Source organism: Sprattus sprattus (genome assembly GCF_963457725.1).
Source record: "Sprattus sprattus genome assembly, chromosome: 4".
Lineage (NCBI taxonomy): Eukaryota > Metazoa > Chordata > Actinopteri > Clupeiformes > Clupeidae > Sprattus > Sprattus sprattus.
Window position 1 is genome coordinate 23208985 of NC_137923.1, and position 25880 is coordinate 23234864.

Below are 25880 nucleotides of genomic sequence, written 5' to 3' on the forward strand. Positions count from 1 at the left end.
TCTAACACTGACTGGGGTTTAGATTTTGTGGCCTGCTTTACATTTTCTTATAGCCTACTGTAGACTTATTTTAAAAAGTCTATTATTTCCTCATTGCCATGGAAAACGGTTACCAAACGTGTTATAGTACAGAAACTGTAGAAATGTCATATCAGATTGTATGAATGAATGGAGGCTAAAACATCAGTTGAACTTTTGTCAGTAAAAATTCTACACACCCAACATTTGGAAATATACAAGTTAATTCGTCACTTTCATGGTCCTGGGCGATTATTCGCATTTTGAGATAATTGTAAAGAAAGTTTAATATTTGGTCCGAACAATTCACTGTTCTTGCCCAAAATGTGTGTACATGATAAATACTTGTCCTTAAGGGAATAAACCAAGTAACGCAACACATTTAAACACTTTTTTTATTACTTGTTTTTGTATAATTGGATAGCATATCAAAATAAATATGTATAGGCTAACATTTTACAGCATTTCCTTAATTCCACAAATATTTTTACTTTTGCTACCAGTGCAAAGACCAGAGTGTCAGTCTTATTCAAGCTCCCTTGAAAACTTGTATGAGACACCAGAATCACAATGAAGGTTTGAACTCTTTCTTGTTCAGTTGCTGCACACTTTGTCCACCTTCTCTTTGGCACAAAATACGTATTTGCATTGTGTGTTGTATTGTCAATTGTTCTAGTATCTAAAATAACGCAAGTGGGATATTGGCCTGTATGCATAGCCATAGGCCTACTACAATGATCACGATCTGAATCGTGTCATTCAGTGTCCCGTAACACTACTGATTTTACCTGCATGTAGCAACAGATGCCATAGTGGTACTCAGAGACCAAAGAGTAAATGTAGCTCGAGAATAGTCTTGTGACCTCGCTCTGTGCAAGAACTTCTAGTCATTACCAGCAGGGGGAGATCAAGAGACAGAGTATTGCCTATGGTGTGTAAATGAGCACAGGGAGGACGATTGTGGATAGTTAAACATAACTCAATTCACATTTAAGTGACATGACATCCAACAGATCTGAGTTGTCCTCTTGGTAATTATAAAAAAAATATAGAATAGCATATTTACCTAAACAAATCCCATGCATCTTCGCATATCAGTTGTAAAGGTTCAAATACAAGAGTAAATAAGATTATGTTTGCTTAACACTAACATTACAAACATCAGCTCCACCCATCATATGAAAATATTATCTTCATTTCTAAACAAATACAAATAATTAGTACATGATTAATATATTTCAACCTCTTCAAACAAACGATCAACACATGACATTTGGGATAACTGATCTAGTGCAAAACAATGAACTACATCACTGCCGCATCAGGCTATGGCATTAAGATGTCGATGTTAGCAGATCTAACTAGGAGTGGAGGAGGGTGTCGGCACCAGGGGAAAAAAAGTCAGTGGTCTGGCCAGAGAACAAAACACTTCACTGGCCATTCAACAACAGCGTTGGTGTGGTACAAAGCAAAGTGCAAAATTATGGATTATAACTTGAAGCCACTTTCAAACATTCAAACACAATTCTCTGTTGCTCAGCATGGTCAAATTTAGTACAAAACAGATATTCTTTTGGCACATTACAAGAAATGGCTTTTCATATAAATTTGGCTAATTATCATAGCCATATGTTTGGACTGTGAGCTGTCCACACATACAAAGTTCCATCTGGCACATTTATAAATGTGGTGTGAATGAGTAAATAAACAAATTCTCCACAGACAGTCTCTGACATATTTAAAAGAAAAAGTTTGGCATTTAGATTTGAAAACCTCTCTGTCAGAAATCAACATTGCATTGGAACTCAGACAGAGTGCTTACACACTACCTGCCCCAGAGTAGAGCTGATATGGCACCTTTGTTACTGAGGCTTCTGCTGATATGCACCTGGAATTGATCACTGTTGCTTCTGTGGCAAACAACAACCCACTGTAAAACGAACCCTTCACATTCAGACCAAAGTTCTCTTGTATCTACAAAAAAAAAATCTGAAAACACACCATACCCGGCCTAAACTATGTGCTTGTCATTGATTGTGGAGGTGTGTTCCTTAACCCTTCCAACCCTGAGGAGATATGAGTGTTTTTGTAAAGCTCTGGGCACCTCCCTGAGGTTGAGCTAAGGTAGAGCACTTCAAATCAGGGGCCCACATGTGATGTGTGCTAAGTCATCTTGATGGGGGACTTGTTTTGGGCATAGAGCAGGCTGACGTAAGGGACTCCGATGAAGGCCCATTTCTCACTGGGCCAAAAGAGGATGACTGGGCCTCTCTCCGGAGCCTCGGAGAAGGCATCAAAGTAGGCGAAACACACACAGCCCAGGTAGGAGGCCAGGCAGATGAGGATGTGCCTAGGGAAGAGACCAAGGATCAAACAATTAACCTGGACAACTGTTTAAAGTTTTATTGATGTTTCTGCTTTCCATTCAAGTTCTATAATTTAGTTCCCAAAGTGTGGCGAGGGACCGGGTAGCACCACAGATTTAGTGCAAGAAAGTGTGTTACACAACCAATTTCAAGTTTTGGCAGTGCTCTTACACCATAGTAGCCTGTTACCAACCTATTTGATGATATATAGCCTACTTTGTACATATATATTATGGCCAGGGTCAGGATTGGGGATAAACGGAATACATGGAGTGTCTAGAGAGGTGACAGGTGTGCGTGATTAGTACACAGTGATTGTGAATGACACGGAGGTGCGTGAGTTGAAGTCGAAGGGGGCGTGGCAGGATCAGAGTTCAGCGCTGGTGTGACATATACAGCCGCGGAAAAAATTAAGAGACCACTTCAAAATTATCAGTTTCTCTGGTTTTACTATTTATTGGTATGTGTTAAAGTAAAATGTACATTTTTGTTTTATTCTATAACCTACTGGCAACATTCCTACCAAATTTCAAATAAAAATATTGTCATTTAGATCATTTATTTGCAGAAAAATGACAATTGGTCAAAATAGCAAAAATGATGCAGTGTCTTCAGATCTCGAATAATGCAAAGAAAACAAGCTCATATTCATTTTTAAACTACACAATACTAATGCTTACACTTAGAAAGAGTTCAGAAATCAATATGTGGTGGAATAACCTTGATTTAAAATCACAACTTTCATGTGTCTTGGCATACTCTCCACCAGTCTTTCACATTGCCGTTGGGTGACTTTATGCTACTCCTGGCGCAAGAATTCAAGCAGCTCGGCTTCTTTTGATGGCTTGTGACCATCCATCTTCCTCTTGATCACATTTCAGAGGTTTTTTATGGGATTCAGGTCTTGAAATTGGGCTGGCCATGACAGGGTCCTGATCTGGTGGTACTCCATCCACACCTTTACTGGCCTGGCTGTGTGGCATGGAGCATTGCCCTGCTGGAAAAAACATTTCTCAGAGTTGGGGAACATTGTCAGAGCTAAAGGAAGCAAGTTTTTCTTCCGGGACAACGTTGTACTTTGCCTGGCTGAGGTTTGTAAAAGACCATAAGGATTGAAAAAAGCGGACTGGAGGGTCTTCTAGTTCGTCTTCTCTGATGAGTCCAATTTTCAGCTTTGCCCAACACATGGTCGTCTGATGGTTAGACGGAGACCTGGAGAGGCCTACAAGCCAGAGAGTCTTGCACCTACTGTGAAATCGGACTCATCAGAGAAGACGAACTTAGAAGAACCTCCAGTCCGCTTTTTCAATCCTTATGGTTTTTTACAAACCTCAGCCAGGCAAAGTACAACGTTGTCCCGGAAGAAAAACTTGCTTCCTTTTGCTCTGACAATGTTCCCCAACTCTGAGAAGTGTTTTTTCCAGCAGGGCAATGCTCCATGCCACACAGCCAGGCCAGTAAAGGTGTGGATGGAGTACCACCAGATCAGGACCCTGTCATGGCCAGCCCAATTTCAAGACCTGAATCCCATAAAAAACCTCTGAAATGTGATCAAGAGGAAGATGGATGGTCACAAGCCATGAAAAGAAGCCGAGCTGCTTGAATTCTTGCGCCAGGAGTAGCATAAAGTCACCCAACGGCAATGTGAAAGACTGGTGGAGAGTATGCCAAGACACATGAAAGTTGTGATTTTAAATCAAGGTTATTCCACCAAATATTGATTTCTGAACTCTTCCTAAGTGTAAGCATTAGTATTGTGTAGTTTAAAAATGAATATGAGCTTGTTTTCTTTGCATTATTCGAGATCTGAAGACACTGCATCTTTTTTGCTATTTTGACCAATTGTCATTTTTCTGCAAATAAATTATCTAAATGACAATATTTTTATTTGAAATTTGGTAGGAATGTTGCCAGTAGGTTATAGAATAAAACTAAAATGTACATTTTACTTTAACACATACCAATAAATAGTAAAACCAGAGAAACTGATAATTTTGAAGTGGTCTCTTAATTTTTTCCGCGGCTGTATGTACACATCAAACCACAACCACAACCACACGGCCCTCATGCCCATTTTCCTTCCGGCCAACAAACTGAACTAGTTCACATTTCCGTCCAGCAGGCCCACGCTATATTGCAAAGGGGATTGGGCAAACAGTGTGAAATTATGCAAGATATTTGTTTTTTAAAAACTGTTGAGAGTGAGAGATTGTACAACTATGGCTAGGCAAAGGGGGGGGGGGGGGGCGTTTTTTTTTCTTTTTCTAAATGGTTCATACTTTTTTCTGTGATTTCGCAAATGATGTGTGATTCAATAGTACAATTACTCAGTGAAATGCTGCATTTGGGCCCAATAACCTGACATTCCAATCAATACAGTGGCACATAAAAAGAGCTTTACATATTTAGTATTGATTTCAGTTTGTTGTCTAACACATAGCTATGACAATATAGTACATCTTGATATTTGTAGCATACTAAGTTCATTTTCTCAGTAGTAAGTAGGACGCCCACACAAGATGTTATTTATATAGCACTACTACTGCACAAACGTAGAAAGTATGTCATCTGAAAAAGCTGGTGTGTGCCCTTTTGGGAGGGGTTGGTGGTGGATAGCACAACCACTTCATGAAATACATGTGACCTCTGAGTTGCACAGTTTATGACTCTAGCAGGACATGTCTTTGTCTTCAAGGTTGGACCAATGTTTTTGGCATTGAGTAAATTCAAAAGTAACGGAAAGTAATGAAGTTACATTACTTTAATATTGTGATGCTTGGATTAGGTTGCTGAATACAATTTTTAACAGGTAATCAGTAATTGTATCGGAATACATGTTAAAGTAATCCTCCCAACCGTGGTCAGGGTCTTCCGTTAAACCTAAACAGTTAGATATGCACCTAACATGAACCAATCCAAAGATTGGAATGCTACATAGCACATACTACATATCATAAAACCGCATTTTTAATCCGGACAGATTTGATAAAATAATATATTAAAAAAGTTTAACTGACAAAATATTGAAGTTTATCTGGTTGATGAAATGCAATTGAAAATGTTTAACTGTTCAAACAAGAAACAACATTAAAGCTATGCAACAGCTGATGGGCATCTGTTAATACGCTGAATGAGCGTATCAATCAAGCTATGCAACAGCTGATGGGCATCTGTTAATAGGCTGTATGAGCGTCTCAATCTTTGCACCTTGGGGTGGGGGGTGGAGGGCACAATTTTTTTTTCATGGTCGAGGGGGTACTGCCATGAAAGGTTTTGAAACCACTGTTCTAGATAAACAAAAGTTTACACCTCCCTTAAATCTTCCATCATAAGTTTGACATGCTTTTGACCAGGACAATGTCATAGCCTGTGTAATTTCTGGCATGACAATGATCATGTTATCTCTTTTTGGCAGTTGTCATGACCACTCTCTGTAATGTGGGATGCCATGCAGCATATGTGAAGTGCTTAAAAGCCCTCATTGCATCACACATTAAGAGAGCCAGAATTCATCAGGAACAATTTAACACTGTCATACGACTGGAAGCAATATATTAAGACATATGCATAACTGTAGTCTTTGTTTCAGTATCAGTCAGTTAGGAAATTCAAGCAAAGTATCACATAAGCTCTCTTCATTGGATGAGATACAGAGAGCCCTATACTGAACTGGTATACTTTAAAAGTGAATTGAAAAGTCGTTACAAACCCTCTGTTTGTACATGAACTAGGATACATGGCAATGCTCGTTTCTTCAGAGATGTTTAGGGGGCTTCCACTCACCATATACAGTGCAGGTAGGGGAAATTGACCGAGGTCCACATTTTACAGAAAATGCGATCACTTAACCAGCAAAGCAGGGCCAGAGTCCACCAGAATCCTGAGATCAGGCCCAGTTTAAAAACACGAGGGTTTTCACACCTGCGGTTACAAACAAACAAACACACATGTTAATCTTTCTCGTATCACAAGTTTGTCCCTCACACAAACACAACCAAAGGTTTTGACATCAAAGCTTAAGAAACTCCAAAAAAGTCTGACGGCTTGTTAGTTGTGGAAGTAATTAACCCCTTTTATAGGTCCAATTCCAAAACTCTCATTGGACTAAAAACGTAAACGGCCCCTCAGGGATGGTGTGAGAGACAGTTGTCCAACACTTGGGCTATGGGTTTCTTTATTGCTTTGTTTGTATATGTCTCACACACACACGCACACACACACACACACACACACACACACACACACACACAGACAGAGAGGGTGGGGATCAGGACTGGAGGAAGACGATAAGACCAGGCAGTGGCATGGAGTGGGGTAAAGGAGGATGATTAGAGGATACTGATAAACAGTAAGATAGGGAGGCACACCAACACAGTGGAAATGTACACAGATCACAAAAGTAAGCAGCCAGTTCTTCCTCTTGAAGTGAAAAGATGGTACTAGCCTTCAGATGCTTTACCTACAGACACAGATGATGGAGTGAGAAAAACAACTTGACTTGAGGCTGTAAACACAGCGTTTACATTATGCTACCAGTTATTATTTAAACATACCGTACATCATGGGATGGGCTCCCTGGGAAAGAGGTGTAGTTGGAATAATTTCTTGTTCTTGCATTGCTTCCCTTATTAGTTTACAATGCAATCCAAAGGGACAGTGTGGCTTAGATGTCAAGGTGCAAAAATGAGGGGTGAACGTGTGAGAAACCGTAAAATGGAGGAGCAGACTTCACACTGGAAGAGTGTGACATACATAACAGCTCCTCAACAGATGGCTCGTCACAATGGTCATTAAAAAAAAAAAAAAAAAAAAAGATTCTCACCAGACATCTTAGTGGAAAATTATTTAAAGAACCAGTAATTTAATCTGACAGTGGTTTACATACTAACATGTCAAAAAAGTGTTCTTGGTCTCATAAATAATTTGCAAATATAGGCTTAGTAAAGAACTTTAAGTCCCAGCTGCTTTATACTTATGAGCATTCCTGCATTTACATTAGCACTTATGGGGAAACAGCACTACAATAAAAGGAGTTTAAAACATTGCGTGTGGCTTTCAAGAGACACGTGTACCATGCATATACCAGTTGTCACTTTAAATAAAGACCATCTCTGGAATTCTTGAAGTCGGCATGTCATGTGGTGTTGAAGACACTTATGAATGCATCCGTTTGAAGAGGAGATGGGAATAGCCTGGATCAGCCATGACAAACATAGCCCAAGTCAAAAATCTAATAAAAAAAGAGGAAGTGGGATAATGCCAGGCAAAACACTGTCACTGGGAATAAAGTTTGTGACACGTAAAACAAATATGTCTAAACTCCCATTTTCAGCGTAAACAGAGTGATATAAATCTGTGTTCAAGTGGTGAACTGCTGTGACACCATGCTGAAAGTTTCAAAAACTCCTCACTTTTCACCCACATACCACAAGCGCAATCCTCCCTCCTCCACAGACGGAACCAACAACAAAGTTCATACTTTTTCAAAACTAGCGAATCCAGTGAACCCTGTCCATGCAGCGTTTCTTTTCCTTTCTTCTCAGTCCATTTCTCATCACGTCAAATCACACATTCATCTATATGCAGCGGCATAATCAGCAGAGGCCTCTTAAGGCAAGGCACCAGCGACCTTCACTGAACAGGATTTAACCCATCTTAAAGACAATGGCTATCGCTTGTGTTAAAGGGCTGCATGCCAAATGGTGGCCATGTTTGGGGCCTACACTGAGCTGGGGATGGAAGGCCCTCTGACCCGAAGAGCTGAAGTGCAAAAACAAGTATGCAGTATCAGCCACGGTCACACAGAGCACTAGGGGCAGGGGAACAATGGCTGGCCAAGGGAGTCAAGGTTGAGTGTCTTCAGGCCTCACTCCCCCTAACATTAAAAAGAAAAACATGTTGTTTTCTCACTGGCTTGATGGGGTGAAAAAACTCATTTGACAGTGAATGAATACTTTAGTCCTGTGACAACCTCTTTGGTACAAAAATCTGCTAGCTTCTGATACAGCATTTGCAGTCTTTAAAACTTGGTACTGAAATGAGTGCAACAACTCTGAAAACAGACAGTGTGGACACATGTGTCCAATTTCCGATTTCAGTCCGATTTAAATCGAAAATTGGACACATGTGTCTCCCCAAATCTAGATTTCTTGTGTCCAACTTGAGTCCGACTGGACTCCGATGTGAACCCCTGGATACACGATTCGATTTCTGGGAAACGAACTAGACACGCATGTGTCTCTCGAATCTAGATTCCAATTGGACAACAACAACTTTTGCACGTGCTTGAGATCCTGCCCACAGACATATACATGCATCATATGTGTCTATGATATGATAATCGCTGCTAGACGCTCAGTTCTTGTGCTCCCTCTCATTCACGTTGAAATACTGAAACCGAAACTGAAACTTTGAAACTGGAACGCAACTGTTTTGGACAGAACGCGCTAATTCAGTGAACAAATATTTTCATATTACTTTTCCGCCAGTTGTTAGTCATGTAATCCATTCATATCGATGTGAACCAATCAATACTAATACAACTTTAACTGTGGTGTGTTTTTGTTTCATTTCACAACGTATTTACTGTATTATCAACGGTAGCAGATGTAAACATTCCGCATTTGATATGACGCGGCCAAGATCTGGATTTGTCACTACCATGTGCTTTGAGATAAAGCAGTTAACCCCATGGAGACCCCATAGGGAGAGAATCAGATCGGATCGGAGTACTGCCATCATGTGCACGCACTGAGGGCCTGATTTACTAACAGGATTGCGCCCATTTCTGGCGTAAAATAGTGGTCGTAAACATAAAACGGTATTTACTAAGGGGGCGCATTTGAGTAGAGTCGCATATTAACGCTTTGAAGGTGTGTACCTGCAAACAGGTGGGATGGTTCCGAAACGTGGGTGGTAACGTAGGCGTGAAGCGCTATTTAATGGGAGGAGTGCGCCTAATGATGTATTGCGTCGTATTTACTAAACTGCCTGGCGAGCGCACATCTCTGATTTGCAGGGTAATTCTCCGCCTCATAAAAGCACATCTTAACCAGGAAGCGCATTTCCACTGAGTCTGAAAACGTTGATATGGCAGCAGCAAGGCGACGACAGAGACAAAGACAGCGAACAGAAATATTTTTTTCAACTCGTATAATTCATATATTCATATATATGAAATTAAACTTTCCGAACGTAATTGGAGAAACTGATCGCACCCACATGCAAACAGTCCCACCTTCAATCCACGAACACGTTTACCAAAACAGAAAGCACACATATTCAATGAATGTCCAGGTCATATGTGATGCCAACATGACCATTACTTACGTGGTAGTGGTCTGTCCATGACAGTTTTATCTTCCGGAATAGTGCCATCTATCCATGATTGAGCAACGGTGATTTTGGCTACTTGGTAAATTAATTTATTTCAGTGGGGATATATTGTAGTGAACCCATGTCCCTTGTAGAACGTATTAATCTCGCCATGTACACATCTAAATTGTTATAATAGACAGTTTATGCATTAATGCCACCAATAGCATATTATTTATAATCGTGTTAAACATCTCGCTGTAGGTGATGGCGGGCAAAACAACAATATAACCCATTGAATCAGGTTCAGTGATTGAGTGAACGTGGACCAATATATCTATCTCGCTATATCTATTCGCTGAACCTTAGTTTTTTCTTCCTCGAATCTCCATGGTGGCAGTAACTTGCTGGCAAGTTCTCCAGTCTTTTAACGGTGCGCTAAATAATGATTGCCCAGCGCGTATCTGGCTTGATAAATATCACTGAAAATGCGGGGAAACACCGTGCGTTAATGTGCGCCTGGCAAAGATGCAGATTAAGATGCGTTCGCAAATCAATCTTAGTAAATCAGGCTCTTTAAAGGGCGGAGTAAGCACAGTTTGCCCAGCGCAGATCTGGCTTGATAAATACCACGGAAAATGCGCAAAAACACAGTGCGTTAATATGCGAAAGCAGATAAAGCAGATTAAGCAGTGCTCGCATATTAGTAAATCAGGCCCTGAGAGTGCTCTCTGAGGATTTTGTCATTTAAAGAGACGTATATGTTACTCATTTTCAGGCAATAGGCTTACAAACAGCAGTTTGTGGATAGAAGTTCATTTTGCCTCACAATCGCACATCTTATTTTGGAATTTTGTTTATTAATGATAAGTACATTTCAGATACTTCCAATGTGAGGAGTTCTACATTTTTTGGCAAACATTTGAGAGCTACCCAACGATTATGTTACTGTCATGTCACCTATTCTACTATGAAGCAGGAGGAGCTGTGATAACCTGAAGACAATGCGCAGGATCAGGAGGGAAAAGCAAGTGGGAGCCACGTGCCACCACAATGAAACAAAATCAGGGATTATTGCTCAAGCATGTGTATTGTACACACATACACACTCACACACAAACAAGCAAACAAACACACACCGAGTTTGCCTCATTTATTCCGGATGGAGCATCTGGAAATAGCCAGCAGTGCTCTGTTCACTGTGGCTAAAGTCAGATTTATCATCCAATGCTTTCTCAAAAGAAAAAGGCTCGCAAGTTTCCATCCTCTTCAATACAGTGACCTTGCTCTGTGGTACCCTCATGTTTTCCTGCTCTAGATTTTACTGACCACTAGGCAAATAAACATGCAAAACATGCTCATTGCATTCGAAGACCCTTTTGCATTTTTGTCCTTCACCATAAGCAATCCTAACCATATATCCCCAAGGTTGGGACAATTTTGATGTTTCCAAACCAATGGAATGGAGTGTATTGACTCATGCTGTCCAGGGAGTGTTGAGTTGCACACGGCTCTCTTCCGTTTGAACCACCTCATCATGGTGAGCGATGCAAATCTTAACAGCTCAAATAAATTGGCCACTCTGCTTCAACTACTTTAAATAGCAGCTGCTAAGAAGCAGTAGAACCTTTCACTCTGGCAGAGGGACTGCCAATGGAAACTAGCCTTTTGGCTATAATTGGGTGAATTTACATTGTTCATGAATGTACATGGTCCCTCTTGATCAATTTAACAAATTGATTGATTGAACTGCATGTCTGAAAAAGCTGTGGGTGAGAGATAGAGAGAGACGCCTCTCACCGTCTGAGCTCCGTGATGAGAAGTGCGGTGCAGGGTATACCCAGCATCATCAGGGACACGGAGTTGATGACGGGCTTGATGAAGGCCAGGCCAGTGGTGACTCCAGACAGAACGCCGATCATCACTTTAAATCGCGACCTTCAGGGGAGAGGCACAGGAAAGGTCATTAGTCTCTAGTCACATGGATCAGGCACTCAACAGGTTTTACAAGAACTATAGGAATTATGTACAGAGGGTAAATAACAGCTACACTGGTGTGAAGTCAGTGGCTTAGCAGGGAACTACTCAGTCAGACTAGTTAAAACCCACAATAAAAATGTATTGTTATTGATGATGAGAACCTCACCGAGGGCTTCACTTTGCCAACCATGATGTAGACCTGTATTTATGAAGTTTGGAAAATACTGAAAATGTTTAAACAATCGTTAGTTTCTTATGATTCTTTTATCTATAAACTTCTCTTGATTCTTTGGAGAGATTTGTTGCTTCATTTTAAAATATATTCTCCATTAAATGTTTTTGTTGTACTTCTGAAACATTCATATTGAGAAAGAGATCCATTTAAAGAAACGGACCCGTTCTTAACGAAAAAAAATGTTCTGCTATCTAATAGATATAGCAGAACTCTTGCAGAGAGATACTCCTGATAAGACCAGTAACCATAACCAGAAGGTCTGTTTATCTCCTCTGGAATAATTAATAGGCAGTAAAGTAATCAGCACTCTCCTTATCTCACCTCCACTGGTGTATTTTGGTGACCTAACAGGCAGTTGTGACAGGCAACCATCACTGCTCCCTAACAATAGACCATGAACTGATGACACGACAAGCCCATGTTAATAGTGTCAGCGATGCCTCTGTCTGGACAATACTATTCTTGGACAGAGAGGAACCAAAGATCACATGACACAGAGGGCACCAGAAAGCCCTGGGGTGAACTTAGAGCAGCCCTGAAAGTGTATAAGTTCAGCCTGTTAAGAGGAATACTGAAAGGAAGTGAGATGGCAATTTCACTCTAGTAGGATAGTGCTGATTCTAGGATTCTTTGCCGACCAATTACTAGCTACAGTTACAGCTAACGTGTATGGACAGTTATATAAAATTCTGAATAATTTTGAATTAACCATCTAACCTGTCCTTCTTGAAGACTCGTGGCAGGTATCTCTTGGGAAACCACATCCCAATGGCACACATAAGCACCCAGAGAATGGCCAGCTCATCCAGCATCTGCCCCAGGAAGCTTAGAGTGGCATGGAAGTATGTAGACCCAATGCCTGCAGCAGACGGGGGGGGGGGGGGGGGGGGGGGGGGGGGCATCAAAATGTTATTAGCACAGCAAACAGCGGAAGCAATAGAAAGTATAGTGAGAAAAACTATGGGTGCAGCACACCCTGTCTGTATCCCAACAGGGCTTCAGGTCATTCACACTCCCAGAGAAGTCTGGTTTCTGCCACATCTGCCTCGATAGAGTTTAGATCTATATATAGACATACAGTACAGATCCAATCTCAGACGGCAGACACAAAACTAAGTTAGATGTTTCAAGTTGTGACTTTCATGCAATTTCAGAAGTTGTTCTTTCAGAGATTTCTTTCTAACACATTAATCCTGGACTAAGCCTTTATCAAGCCTCTTAGCCACTAAAGCTATAGATCTCAGGGTTTAAAGTCCGCACAATGCATTTAGAGAGGTTTTTAACTCAACTAAAACTAAGCCTTCCACCAGACTTTATTAAATGTGGAAATATAGAATAAACACAGGCCTGTCACTACCCTCCATTGAGCAATGAGTCCCGGCAGAAGCAACAGCAGCACTTTGGCCTAACTATAACTCATACAGGCTTCAGTCCATTCTAGAGGGCCTTTGAGGATTATCTGAATGACCCTGAATGACCACTTTTAGAGTGACTCTGAAACCATGACAATGCAACTCAAATTTAGGGGTGGACTGAACTCGGATACACAAATGTTGAGATTCTTGAAGTGCAAGTGAGTCAGTCATCAAGATATCAACACAGATTTACAGATGAGCACTAACTGAAACAAGATAAAAGACCTGATGGCATGGCGGCTTAACAGTAACACAGCCACAGAGACAACACCTGTATTGTGGGAGAACATGGTATGACCTCCTTCCTTTTCCTTAAAAATGTATTTCTTATTTACACAGTCTCCAAAACAAGCTGCTGTTAGAGATTCGATCCCAATATCAGTGAAGATAACACTTCCTCGAGGGTCAAGGAACAGGTCGATGGGCTGAGCGAGGTATTTGTGCTGTGTGTTTGGCTATCTGTAGAGGAACTGCATTATCTAAACAATGTTAGTGTGTTCTATTGCAGGGAGAGACGGCCGTCTCCAATGACGGCTGTTTTATCTGCGATAACAATGTCTAAGCTGTGTTTACCAAACTGTTATGAGAACTGAATAGTGACATCACGTGGTTGTTAGACACTCTAATTAACAAACTGCTCAATCAACAATTGCTCAACAGTTTTCGCTAAACAAACACTCAACCCAACACCCATAGCAACTATAGTCCAGTGAATCCAGCACTACTGTTAGAGATGGGGCTGTGCTCCAACTGACAAGTAAGACAATGAGTCAGGTCTCTAAAACAGCCTCTTAAGCCAACAACTGGCTCTTGACAAAAAGAAGAAAAAAAACAATGAGAGAAAAATTACTAGATAGATATGAACAAGTTGATATGCTTTTTTACCACTCTTTACCAATCTCTTAAATGTTATGGATGAACAGTGTTTAGGGCAGCACATTTACTTTGGGGAGGTGGAGTGAGTGGCCTGGGAATCATGGCCTTATTTCGACAGCTGACTGTTAGCTTGAAATATGATGACCTTTTAAAGATATTTATGAGCTGGATGTCTTTCAACTTCCAGCCCATGTGTGGTTGACATGCAGATTAAACTTTAGCCTAGTTCCTGACATAGATAATGCCCACATGGTGCTGAGGTTCTTCATCTAAGAAGACCACAGCAGTGTGAAATGACACAGGAGATATAACAACACCAACCCTTTCATGAAAATCAAGTACAATGATTCTTGTGTTGAGGATGACTTTGTGTTGTTTTAAGAGAGTTGTTCGGCCACAGAGCTCCGCCAAAATGTTGAATGGGAATCAGTGGGAACGCAGATCTGAAGAATATTCCTTTCACACTCTGTATTTGATATTATTATTTCAAAGGTTTATCTTTAGACTTAGCTACATTACTTATATATAAATGTAACTATAGCATTCAGAAGACCTACATTTCCTGTGGGCTGTCTTATTGTTTTTGTATTCACCTACACAATTTAAAGACTTTAAATCTCTGTTCTGGTACTGAAAGACAACAGAAAAATATGAATTCTGTTAATATGATTTCGTGTTTCAAGGAGGAATTTGGTGAAAATAAACATGCTCCTTGGTAAGAAACAAGTGGCCCACATTTCCAGGTTGTGTCATAATACTTACCTACAACCACCAGAAGAATCCATATTAGATAAATTCCACTGTTGTAATGTGTGGCATATTGACGGAATAACCACATCAAAATAGGTGGCAAAATAAAAAATAAGATGTTGCTGATCTGAAATGATAAAACAATTGTAAAAAGTAAATATGAGCAAAATGACTGCAACAAAATACAACAAATAAATGCATACCTCAAGAAACAAAACAAAATAGCCAAAAAATGTGAAAGCCATTTTTAACAGAACGTGAAATATGTCAGCCTACGCTCGCAATAATAAATCATAATCTTTGTCAATTAGGCTGAAACCATTTTCAACACATTGTTCTAGCATATCATGGCATAGTCGCTGTAGTGTTCATTGGATGTGACAAGCATGGTATTTGGTGGCATTCGAGTTCTCGTTGCTTTCGTCTACTCAAAAATGGATTATTGGAGAGCTCACAGATAAACCCAGTGTATGAGACTGAACGCATGGCTACAGGCAGGCATATTCTAATCTACATAACCAAACACAACATATTTTCTGTGAAATTGGAAGGAAAAGCTTAAAGAGAACAGACCGTGTTGTAAAACTCCGCAATGTTTGGATATATCAAGTAATTGCCTTCACACCAGTCCACCTCGGAGCTGCCAGGTTCTAACTGGTCCCAAAATCGCAAATCGCTCATCCCTTTGCTTATTCACACGAACTACCAGAATAGACTCCTGCAACCCACGGTGATTCCAACGTCGCTTCTGTTCCACTGTATCGAAGCTTGTCAGACTCTTAAACTTGTCATTTCCAATAGAAGATAGGCGTCCATGTTATTTCCCTCTGACGTTTGATCAGGGGGTCTTTGAAATCAATCATGGTCATAATTCCGATCCAGGAGACCAACCAGCCGTGCTAGACTATTCTAACGGATTCGCTCTTGGTGAGTTTATCTCCTACACACAGCGCACGGCAACAGTTAACATTCAGCTGTATGTGTGCGTGTGATCAACGCATGCGTGCTCTTTCAAAATAATATGTTGACCTTGAACCGATGAAATCGTTGGTCGCTGATAAACCAAAGCACAGTCCGACTTTATAGGTAGGGTAGCTGATGATGACCAAAGCACAGTCAGACTTTATAGGTAGGGTAGCTGATTTGTATTAGGTCTTGACCATGTGTCAGATCATTCCTCAATTCACAAATGGCATTTTTGTCTCAAGATTATTTGTCCCACTCATGTTGACGATAACAACAGCAACATGAAAGACGCCATGCGCTTCTAATTAATGGACAATTGGGTATCAACTACAAAGTGATAAAGTAGATCTGTGGCTGGGCTTAGGCTACTGACTTCGATTGACAGGTATTGATTCTGTCGTGTTATGCAAGTGTTTTACACTAACCTATACTGAAGAAATGTTATTCTGCCCCCTGCTGACACTCACATGCATTGCATTGTGGTTTATTGTCATGAAGTCTCGGTTACCCAAAGTACTTAAGTCTCTGTGAAAGCCTACCACTTATGAATTATGAAAGTTTCCAATACCCATCCCTCACCCAATACCAATTTCAGTCACTTTTTAATAAGATACGAGTTCATGGAGCTGAGGGCTTTTTAGGTGTGATGCCTGGACTATGCAGCATGTCCAAAATTATATTTTTGAGGTAAGGAGAGTGGAAAAAATATCACAATTCAGGAGGATTTAGGCCTTCTATAGTCGATGTGTCAGCCAGTCACACGTGTCTTAGATACGCCTGTTGTATCTCAAACTGCTTAACACTGCAGTTTCTTTACAAATTTTGAAACAGAAACAACTGGTAATCTAATTAGAGTGCTTATGACCACCACCACTGAGGACATGATCTGCTTGGAAGAACACCTTTTATGTGGACTTATGTTTCCTTTTCCCAAGTTCCAAAGACAAGCTTTTCCCCAGATGTGTTGAGAGGTGTCTGTTCACTTAAGCCATTTAACAGCACAGTTCTTACAGCCTTGGGTGTTGGTGTGGTATTACAAATGATTTGTTGTGAAATTGACAGAGTACCCTTTGTTTTGACAAAAAGGCTGAGCTAAATTGATAAGCTTCACTGGCACATAACTGTCACACTCATTTTGTCTGATTCCATTTGCATGAAAAATCACACACAAACACACACACTTCTCTGCAACAAAGTAACATTTATTTAATCTTTGTACATTCACACACAATGAAAGTGACATTCTGTGAACACCACTGATATGTACAACACACAATATGTTTTTTCAGGAGCAACCTATAAGAATTAAGATGTATCTATTTAACAACAATTCACATGACATCTGTGCATTAGACATTGGCTCCATATCAGTGATCAGTAGCACTATGACAATGAAGTTACGGAAGAACACAGTGCACAGATGACCCAGTTTCAGTGGCTACAGTCCTTGGCACAACTAACCTTCCTTACTGTTCTCTCCCCTCATGCTTGACATGGACTTCACAATATCCAGTTATTTTTAACAACTGAAGCCGCTTGGGTCATTCCATTTCTTAGAGCTTTCAGGAAATGTGAAAATACACACCAGATCATCATCTTTGCCAGTTTAGTTTAAGATACCAGTTGGCTGGAACACAATTAGGATTAATTTAGTACCAGACCAACCCTTTTGGTACAACAAAGTGGTATTCATGTAAAGTGTATAGCATGCCACAGAGTTTTGTCCCACATTTTTACTAAAATTATAGTAAGTTCTGTTGTATCATCCGCATCTTTGGAAACATTTTCCTTTTCATACTGGGGGTTCTTTGATTCTGAACTTGAGACTCACACTTGTCTGACAGGACATTCACCCGTAACATGAATCTAAATGATCAGTGTTAACATGAAATAGGCATGCTCGTCAGGGAGTGTCTAAGGGAGTCCTGGCTCTTTAGGAAGATGGAACGACAGCCATGATAAAATTAACACATGGGTAGTTTACAGAAATATGGTCATAAACAATTTGGAAAACAATGCTCTCACTCCTGTGTAAGTATTTATGTGCAAGGAAAGTAATCCTTTATGTTCATTTGACTTTCCTTCTTGTCCCATGTACTGACCTCACTTCCTTAGTCATGAAGAGTTTGATCATCATGGCATTAAGGCTAAGCAATGTCCAGAGGAAAGCAATCAAACTACTCAGTTCATAGAGCACTTACAGGTTACAGGTTAATTAACAAGACCGGAGCAGAGCATTGTTGCATGCACTGTGTAAATATAACAATAAAAAATACGTAGGCCACTGAGAGGTCAAAGTAACTGTGAGAGACTTGACACACAGAGAGGGTGGGGGGAAGGGAGGAAAAGGCAAAGAGAGGGTGGGGGAGGATGTCCATGCTTGGTGTCTATCTATACTGCAGATATTTCTGGAGGAGTGTGGGGAGCTTCAGCTGAGGAATCAGGTGCAGCCTGGAGCAGCCCATGTAGTCTCGGATGCCCAGACGACACAGTTGCAGCAGAGAGCGAGGCGTTGCTGTAGGATTGACATAAAAAACGTGTAAATATATACTCATTAATGTATGACAAGTAAAGAAGCACTGCAACGCTACATACTGTATGTACACTACCATGACAATAACAGCAGTCAACACCTAGAAGAAAATCATTCTTAGAAATTAATGCTAAAACCATGCATGTCAAACTGATAACAACTCTCCCCTATCCCAGCTCAAGTGTTCCCATTCTTGCACTAGTAGGCCTGTAATAGTAGGCACACAGCCGAAGAGGTCAATGGCCCCACATGAAGCTTCAGGATCACATAGCAGTGCAGGGATAGCCTCAGTGCAGGGATAGCCTCAGTGAAAAGCAATACCCTCATAGAGTAGCAGCAGTCCCTCCGCTAAGCTGCTGGGGGGTGCTGTCTCCACCGGTCTCTTCAGCTCCAGGTTTTTGGCGTTTATGTCGGCCCCAAACTCCAGCAGAACCTTAATGACCTCTGTGCAGTCCTTCTGAGCAGCAGCGTGCAAAGGGCTTTCCAGGAAGTGACCTTTCTGTACATTGGCTCCTAAACAGAAATATACCAATTATTATATTGTGTTATCGCATTAAAGAAACAGCTCTATAATTTTATCCCACTCTACAGTTAACAGGCAGTTACAATCGTGGAGCATTTGCAAAAGAGTTTTTCCGTTCTATTCTTTAGTAATGCAATATGGGATGCACTGGTATTTCATCCACTCGATTTAGTGTCTGACCTCTCCTGGCTCACGACGTTGTTCACACAAATGTGCACGTACCACCATCTAGAAGTGTCCGCGTACACTGGAGCTCCTGAGACACACAGGCAATATACAGCGGCGTTCCAAGATGTGGAATCTCATAGTCCACATCTGCACCCCAAGCAAGTAGTGCTTCGACACATGCTGCTTTACCTGGAAACAGAGAATCATCATCAGCATCTATTTGATTGTCTGCTTTTAATAGCTGAAGGGACAGGAAATGCATAGGAAAACAGGACATATTTTAACAAAAGAAGCTCTAAAATTAAGTAAAAAACAACAAAGGTAAAATGCCAACAGACAATTGACAGTGCACTTTCATTTATTTTGTATTTATTTATTACATTTTTACTATGAAGCCTTTTATGAATACTTCATACAGAAAGCCACCACTGTAATAGTGTACTACTGTGCCACTTGCAAACTGATTTTTGTAAGCTATCGCTAAGAATGATGTTTGTGCAGGTGAGTATACCTTTACTCGTTGCCTCATGAATAGGTGACGGCCGGCATACTTCAGCCTGGGGCTTGGCACCATGCTCCAGAAGAACCTCTGCACATGTGGAACTACCCCTTGAGCAGGCGTTGAACAATGGTGTCACCCCATCAATCGTGGTAGCATTCACCTACCAGAAAAACAGAACAATGCTCAAATGTTTCGGGGGTTGCAATTACTCTGGTTTGTGCCCCCTTGGTGTACTGACACCATTTTATGGTCCTTTTCACTTTTGTTCCAGTAAATACTGAGTACAAGCTGAACTTTAAACATTACTGGCAACACAAGCTACCAACGCCAGGCACCAGTTGAGCAAATTAATACATCATATACTTCATCAAAATGGAGAATATCACACTGAAAGCAACAGACAATGAATTCATATATAATCATTCTTAATTGTCAATTAAAATAATAATTCACAGTTAATAATAAAGAAATTAATCATTCTGGATGATTTCTAATCAATCCTATCCTCCAAGACCTGGGTGGACAATTTGTTTTGGATATAAATGGTCAATTAGATGTACCAGGTTTATCGTAATCTGAGAACTGACAGGTATTAAACTCTGCGCCTTAGTCAAACACTAGTCATCACATAAGAGTCAACTTACGTTTGCACCGGCTTCAATGAGTGCCCTGGCACAGGCCACGTGGTCCCCCAGACAGGCTTCATGCAGTGGAGTTACATGATCAATTGTGATGATGCTTGCACTGTAACCCTTATGTGGAAAAAACAGGTTATTTACACTCACAAACTGTTCACTGTTCCTAGCTTAGTTTGTTTCATATATGATGATAACAATGTAGTTCAGATGCACTTCATAAAACATTTTCAGTACTCACAACATTCGTGGTGTCACTGTGACTGGGTACATTTATTTTCCTACACCTGTCCTGAGGGATGAACTAAGGTGTGAGTACCTGGGAGAGGAGAGTCCTCAGGGCCAGCAGACGACCCTGACATGCTGCCTCATGGAGTGGGGAACGGTCAGCCCAGGATCCTACAACCCACACACGCACGCACACGCACGCACGCACACACACACACACACACACACACACACACACACACATCAAAACAAAAACACAAACACACAGACATACACAAATCAACAATTGCTTCTGATACACGGCATCAGGAATATACTCTCAAAAATTATGTAACCAATAACAAATGACCACCTTCACTTAAAGTGGCATTATTTAGGAATTGTACTTCAGGGTTAGGATTTGCAGTTTTACTTTAAAATAACAGCTTAAAAAAAATTGGGGCACTACAATGACGTTTAATATGGAGAATCGCCTCTGTGCCATTGCCATACCAGGGTCCGTAGGCATATTACTGCGTTATGTACGTTTGCCTGAAGGCGCCCGGTTACTGTCTGCCGAACTAGTATGTAGCTTATTTGCCGTCTTGCTTTGTCTTATGTTGTACTTGCTTGATGTTTGACTGTGTTAGGAAAGTTGTTGACTCCCTAGTTTGTCATAGTGTCAAAGTAAGCAAATTTCTATTTCTAGTCTTTTTTACACATAGTAAGTTTCAATAACTCCATACCATTACATATCGACATTCAAGGAGCAAAGATGAGACGTCTTTGTGTGGTGAGAACTGATAGAAAATCGATATCAACAACAATCGCCGCCATTTTCTTTATTTTTTGTGACCCACAATAAATAAAGCAGGATTCCAGTCAATGGAAAAATGGCCTCTCCCCACCGGCGAATGTTGTTGTTTACGATTTTCTATCAGTTCTCACCACACAACGACGTCTCATCTTTGCTCCTTGAATGTCGATATGTAATGCTATGGAGTTATTGAAACTTACTACGTGTAAAAAAGAACATTTTTCATTGAATGTTGCACTGGGTGCCTTTAAAGGCAACAAATACAAGAGGCGGAGATCTGAGATCATGTTTTATCTGCGGCCATAGTGTTAATTTTGCTGCAATCTGAAACACAATTTTCCAATACTGACATTTTAGACTAGCCTGCAGATCTATGTTGCACATATGCCATACACCAAATATGCACGTATCTATATACAATCGACTGACCTACAGAAAACATAAGACCTGCTCTGAACTTCTGCTTTCTGTTGTGACATGTAAATAGCCTCAGGAGCCCCAGGCCTTTGGACACATGCTAAATTAGAGCAGCTATATTTATCCCCTGCTCACCTAAATCTGTCCACTACCGAGGACACATACCACTTCCAGCCTAAGACAGACACCAGCACACACACACAAAGAGAACTGACACTCTCCCCAAGTATGTCCCTGTCAGCTATCCTCGCAGCCGAGGTGTCTGTGCTGAACAGTACGTACCGAAGTCCCCGTCGCCCCATGGAACATCTAGCCACTGATAGGTGTAAGACGACATGGCCTGCGGACAAGAGGATGCCTGTCACCTCACAAGGGCTGAATATAAAAGCCCGAATTGGCATCAGCCATCTTTGAAAACGTATGTGTGATGGACAAAACTAAAATGGCAAGATGACCTGCAGGCACCAATGCATTTAAATTTGGTTAAGTCAATTTGAGATTAAAAAAAGCAAAACCCTAACTTTTGTGGATATCCTCCACACGTACCCACCCCAAAACAAACTGCAAATCTTATTAGCAGTATTGTCATTTTGAGAGAGCATTGGTGGCAACAAGAAGGCCATTCACTAGATGCCTGGCACTGCTCTACAGTGGGCAGTCTATTCAAGCAGACTGAATGCAGTACCTCATGAATATTACAAGCACAAACTGCCTGAGTGACCTAATCTGGGATTCCAGCAAACAGCATCAGAACTCCCATGATCCTTTGCTAAACTAGCTCAAAGTCTAACAGCTGACAGAATGTCACTGATCAAGGTGCCTATTGGTACATTATACCAGAGCAAGTACTGCACTTCTAGATAAGGTAATATAGGAACAGCAAAATAACAGCCAGTTCAGTGCATGATTTATAGCTAGTGCCTCTCCTCTTTAGAGCAAGGACAAGGAGCCTTCAATATGCATGCTGTTGTCAGTTTACCAAATATGGCTCATACAGCCTGGAGAAGTTCAAATGTCGCTGACGGACAATTTAAAATAGGTTTGGGTCATTCCAAAAATTCTGCAAGGACCAACCTCATCAACACAATCTGAAAGATAACCTGATGTCATAAGATCTACTAAGTGTACAAACAAAACGGCATGAGGATGAGACACGGTAAAGCCTCTTTAGAACAACCCTATATGACTCATGTGACCGACATGTGACTCAAGTGTTACACTTTAAGAGTCCTGAAAGCAGCTTGAGATTGACGAGTATCAAGTCAATGACAACCTGATCCCCTGCTTCAGTGTTGCTAGTACCGTGACTACTACTACTGCCACCGTGACTACTACTACTGCCACTTCAAGTAGTAATAAAAGTAGGACCATCATTGCTCGCTTACAATAAACTACTCACAGTGGTTCTGGTATTAGTCAGGTTCTACCACCACACTTATTATTATTATTATTATTATGATAATAATAATTATTATTACAGTATTAATAATAATATCTCCCTATTACAACATAGCTCCATTATCATGAGTATAATTATTTCCTTAGCTTATGTTATAATGTCATTCCTGATTCATTAAATTGCATGGCCCATCTGCCAACAAGCCTTCAATACGCAAAATGAGTGTATTCACAGTCAACCATCCACGCAGATCAAGGTAGAGAGAGTTGTTGTTTGGATTGCTACATTATTATATAACACCCACTGGATGTGTCTGGCAGGAGAATTACAAAAGCGTCATATTCAGAATATTGCCAAATAAGATTGCTCTTCATTATATTGGAATTGTAGCCCTTTTCTAAAATAAAACTTGAACACCACTACATGTTGTTGTGCGACACATAGCCTACATGAAGCACGTGATGGGGTACAGTTGGACGGGATGCGAATGATGTCACTCACCTTGACTAGTTAAAATTCCCCAGCACGATTTCTTTTGGGGATGATAATCATATATATCCTCTAATGGTCTTTTCTTTGGTATCTTTTCGGTGAGCTCGCTCTCCCGTGTAGGAACTTCAGGCATGTTTGCATCAGCTCAATACTGCTTGCAGTGCCAGGCAGCGGGAGCCAGGCTGGTCCTTATTCTGATTGGCTAACGGCTTGTTGTTATTATACACAGTCCTCGGTTCTTAGAGAACATGAGCTGGGAACCTCTGCTGGGAGGGGTCGGGTAGAGACTGTGGAAAAGGATAGCATAGCACCGAGCTATTTTTATCGCAGACTATGAAACGGTTTAAAACGGCGTTAATTACATTAATGCTGCAGATAGGAACTGCTGATTTTGAAATTAATTTATGATTGGACTTGTGCATTAAGGAAATGTCAGTTCCAATGTCACACCCACCTCCTTACGCGGCCCCGCCCCCTAGTTCAACGTATGTGACGCAGTTTGTTATCAACCACGCACGCAGTACGACAGAGCGGAGAGGAGAGCAGAGGCTTCCGTGATTTCTTGTCACATTTACAAAAACGTGACTCTGCACATCCCTGCATCCCCTTAAAGTCATAATTCAATTACACAACCTAATGATTCAGAACATAGAACTATGACTTCAGTGACAATAAGTAGAACTTAATAATTTTGAGAGGATTTGACAAAGAAAAATGCAAAAATAAAAGGCACTAATTACATTCCGTTGTCAAAATGCAAAAATACTTATCTACTTGCAAGAATGATACAGTTATAAATCAGCTGTAAACACAGTGTTTTCCAATCTCCCTGCGCCGTCCATACATGGGCTACTGATTCTTTTCTTAAGGTGTTTGGGGCATTGTTCATATTTTGCAGAGAGAAGGATGTAAGGGCTCACAATAAAAGACAGTGGAAAATGCTGTCTTCACTCACCTTAAAATTACAGCTTTATTTAGAATCATTTTTTTCCTGAAAATCAAAACTAGCCAATCGTGCCTTTACCTCCGTAGCCTATCCCAAGTGAGACTGTATGGGTCTCATGTGATGACAGTAAAGGACTGTGTATATCTACCCACACAGTTGTCACTGAGTGAAATCAAAGTTAAATATATTCCATCTGTGTGTGGCAAACAGTTTCAAATGTATCAGAATATTCTCTACGAGTCAAGAAAATAAGTATTTGTTGGTGATATAATAATGATTGATTTCAATTGATAATCTATGGACTTGCCCTTCATATTAAGATATGCTGTCTCAGACTTTCAAGTGCTGCTTCTACAATGTATTATTCTGGGCTCAGTTGTTTCCAGTAGTTGGTTATTTTTGCTTAGAGTAATGGTAAGTTAAATGTGCATGAAAAAGGCCCAGTAATGGTGACAAAAGCAACTAGAATATATTAGCCCCAAATGCAGATACTTATTGGCCATTGTCTGAATTTAGGGGTGCAGCCCCCAAGTCTTGCTGCACAACTGTAACCCTGTTAGCATCTTAGTAGATTCTACAGGAAAATAAATGAATTAAAGTGCTGGAGAAACAGATTTACAGACCTGGGGGTGGCTCTAAGACACAGGAAGCCATTCCAGACCTATATGGGCCCATATAAGACCACATACTGCATGCAAGAGCTGTTTTCCAAAAGCCACTAATTCAGACATAGATACAGTTTCAATGAAAATCTATCCTGCAGTGAAGACAAAATGTTTAACTCACTGTGTCCTTGACGGAAATCATAGAACTCAGCAGCAATACGCGCTGCCTCCGTGCGATTTCCTCTGACGACATAGAAATGTGTGAGAATGTTCAAGATGATCTTGATGAAGAGCTTGAAACAGAACAGTGCAAATATAGAAAAGTAGACATTGGTGCACCGTGAGACGAATGAGTGGCTCTCCAGAAACTCAGCCATTGCTGCGGTGGCAGTCGCTGTTTCTGTTGCTGCCCCACAACTGTTTTGGAATGAGGGGGCTTGGCAGCGTGTTGACGGGGATCATATGCCACTGTGGCACAGAAATTCCTCTCAGCAGCTGGGCTCGGGGCAAGCGGGTGATAAAGGCAGCCGCCCATGGAAAAATGGGCCACTTGGACAAAGCATAGTTATGGGCTTTGTCACAGTGCTGGAAGAGGTCAAGAGGTGTCATTTGTTACCTTCATATCAAAAGTTATGAGGGCAGTCGTATTTCTTTTTAAATGAACATTTGTATTGATATGTATCAAATAAAATCACATGAACATTGACTTGTCTTTA

The 25880-nt window shown here is 40.8% G+C and overlaps 2 protein-coding genes across 3 annotated transcripts; both read right to left on the reverse strand.

Moving 5' to 3' along the window:
• Positions 1 to 399: 399 nt before the first annotated feature.
• On the reverse strand, positions 400 to 15901 carry LOC308363850 (alkaline ceramidase 2-like). Its single transcript, XM_080836734.1, has 6 exons — positions 15528 to 15901; positions 14967 to 15081; positions 12631 to 12772; positions 11499 to 11636; positions 6168 to 6305; positions 400 to 2368 (listed from the first exon to the last, which is right to left on the reverse strand). The coding sequence occupies exons 1-6, from the start codon at positions 15633 to 15635 to the stop codon at positions 2182 to 2184; spliced, it is 828 nt and encodes a 275-aa protein (XP_080692860.1). The 5' UTR covers positions 15636 to 15901; the 3' UTR covers positions 400 to 2181.
• A 1200-nt stretch (positions 15902 to 17101) lies between these two features.
• Positions 17102 to 25556, reverse strand: asb5b (ankyrin repeat and SOCS box containing 5b). Of its 2 annotated transcripts, none has more exons than XM_080836522.1 (7): positions 25346 to 25556; positions 20601 to 20680; positions 20291 to 20398; positions 19656 to 19806; positions 19199 to 19333; positions 18775 to 18966; positions 17102 to 18435 (listed from the first exon to the last, which is right to left on the reverse strand). In XM_080836522.1, the coding sequence occupies exons 1-7, from the start codon at positions 25539 to 25541 to the stop codon at positions 18308 to 18310; spliced, it is 990 nt and encodes a 329-aa protein (XP_080692648.1). In that variant the 5' UTR covers positions 25542 to 25556; the 3' UTR covers positions 17102 to 18307. The 2 variants fall into 2 exon arrangements, with proteins under 2 accessions (XP_080692648.1, XP_080692649.1); XM_080836523.1 differs by lacking the exon at positions 25346 to 25556 and adding an exon at positions 23623 to 23874.
• Between the last annotated feature and the right edge of the window lie 324 nt (positions 25557 to 25880).

What these genes read in the sequence shown, in the direction of transcription:
- LOC308363850 (XM_080836734.1), bottom strand. Translation starts at nt 15,635, where the DNA reads ATGAGCGATTTGCGATTTTGGGACCAGTTAGAACCTGGCAGCTCCGAG. An exon ending in CTCATCACGGAGCTCAGACG is followed by an intron (nt 6,306 to 11,498) that starts GTGAGAGGCGTC and finishes TTGTAACCGCAG; the next exon opens with GTGTGAAAACCCTCGTGTTT. An exon ending in CCCTACCTGCACTGTATATG is followed by an intron (nt 2,369 to 6,167) that starts GTGAGTGGAAGC and finishes TCTCTTCCCTAG; the next exon opens with GCACATCCTCATCTGCCTGG.
- asb5b (XM_080836522.1), bottom strand. Translation starts at nt 25,541, where the DNA reads ATGGCTGAGTTTCTGGAGAGCCACTCATTCGTCTCACGGTGCACCAAT. An exon ending in TCATTGAAGCCGGTGCAAAC is followed by an intron (nt 19,807 to 20,290) that starts GTAAGTTGACTC and finishes TTTTTCTGGTAG; the next exon opens with GTGAATGCTACCACGATTGA. An exon ending in ACTGCTGCTACTCTATGAGG is followed by an intron (nt 18,436 to 18,774) that starts GTATTGCTTTTC and finishes TCAATCCTACAG; the next exon opens with CAACGCCTCGCTCTCTGCTG.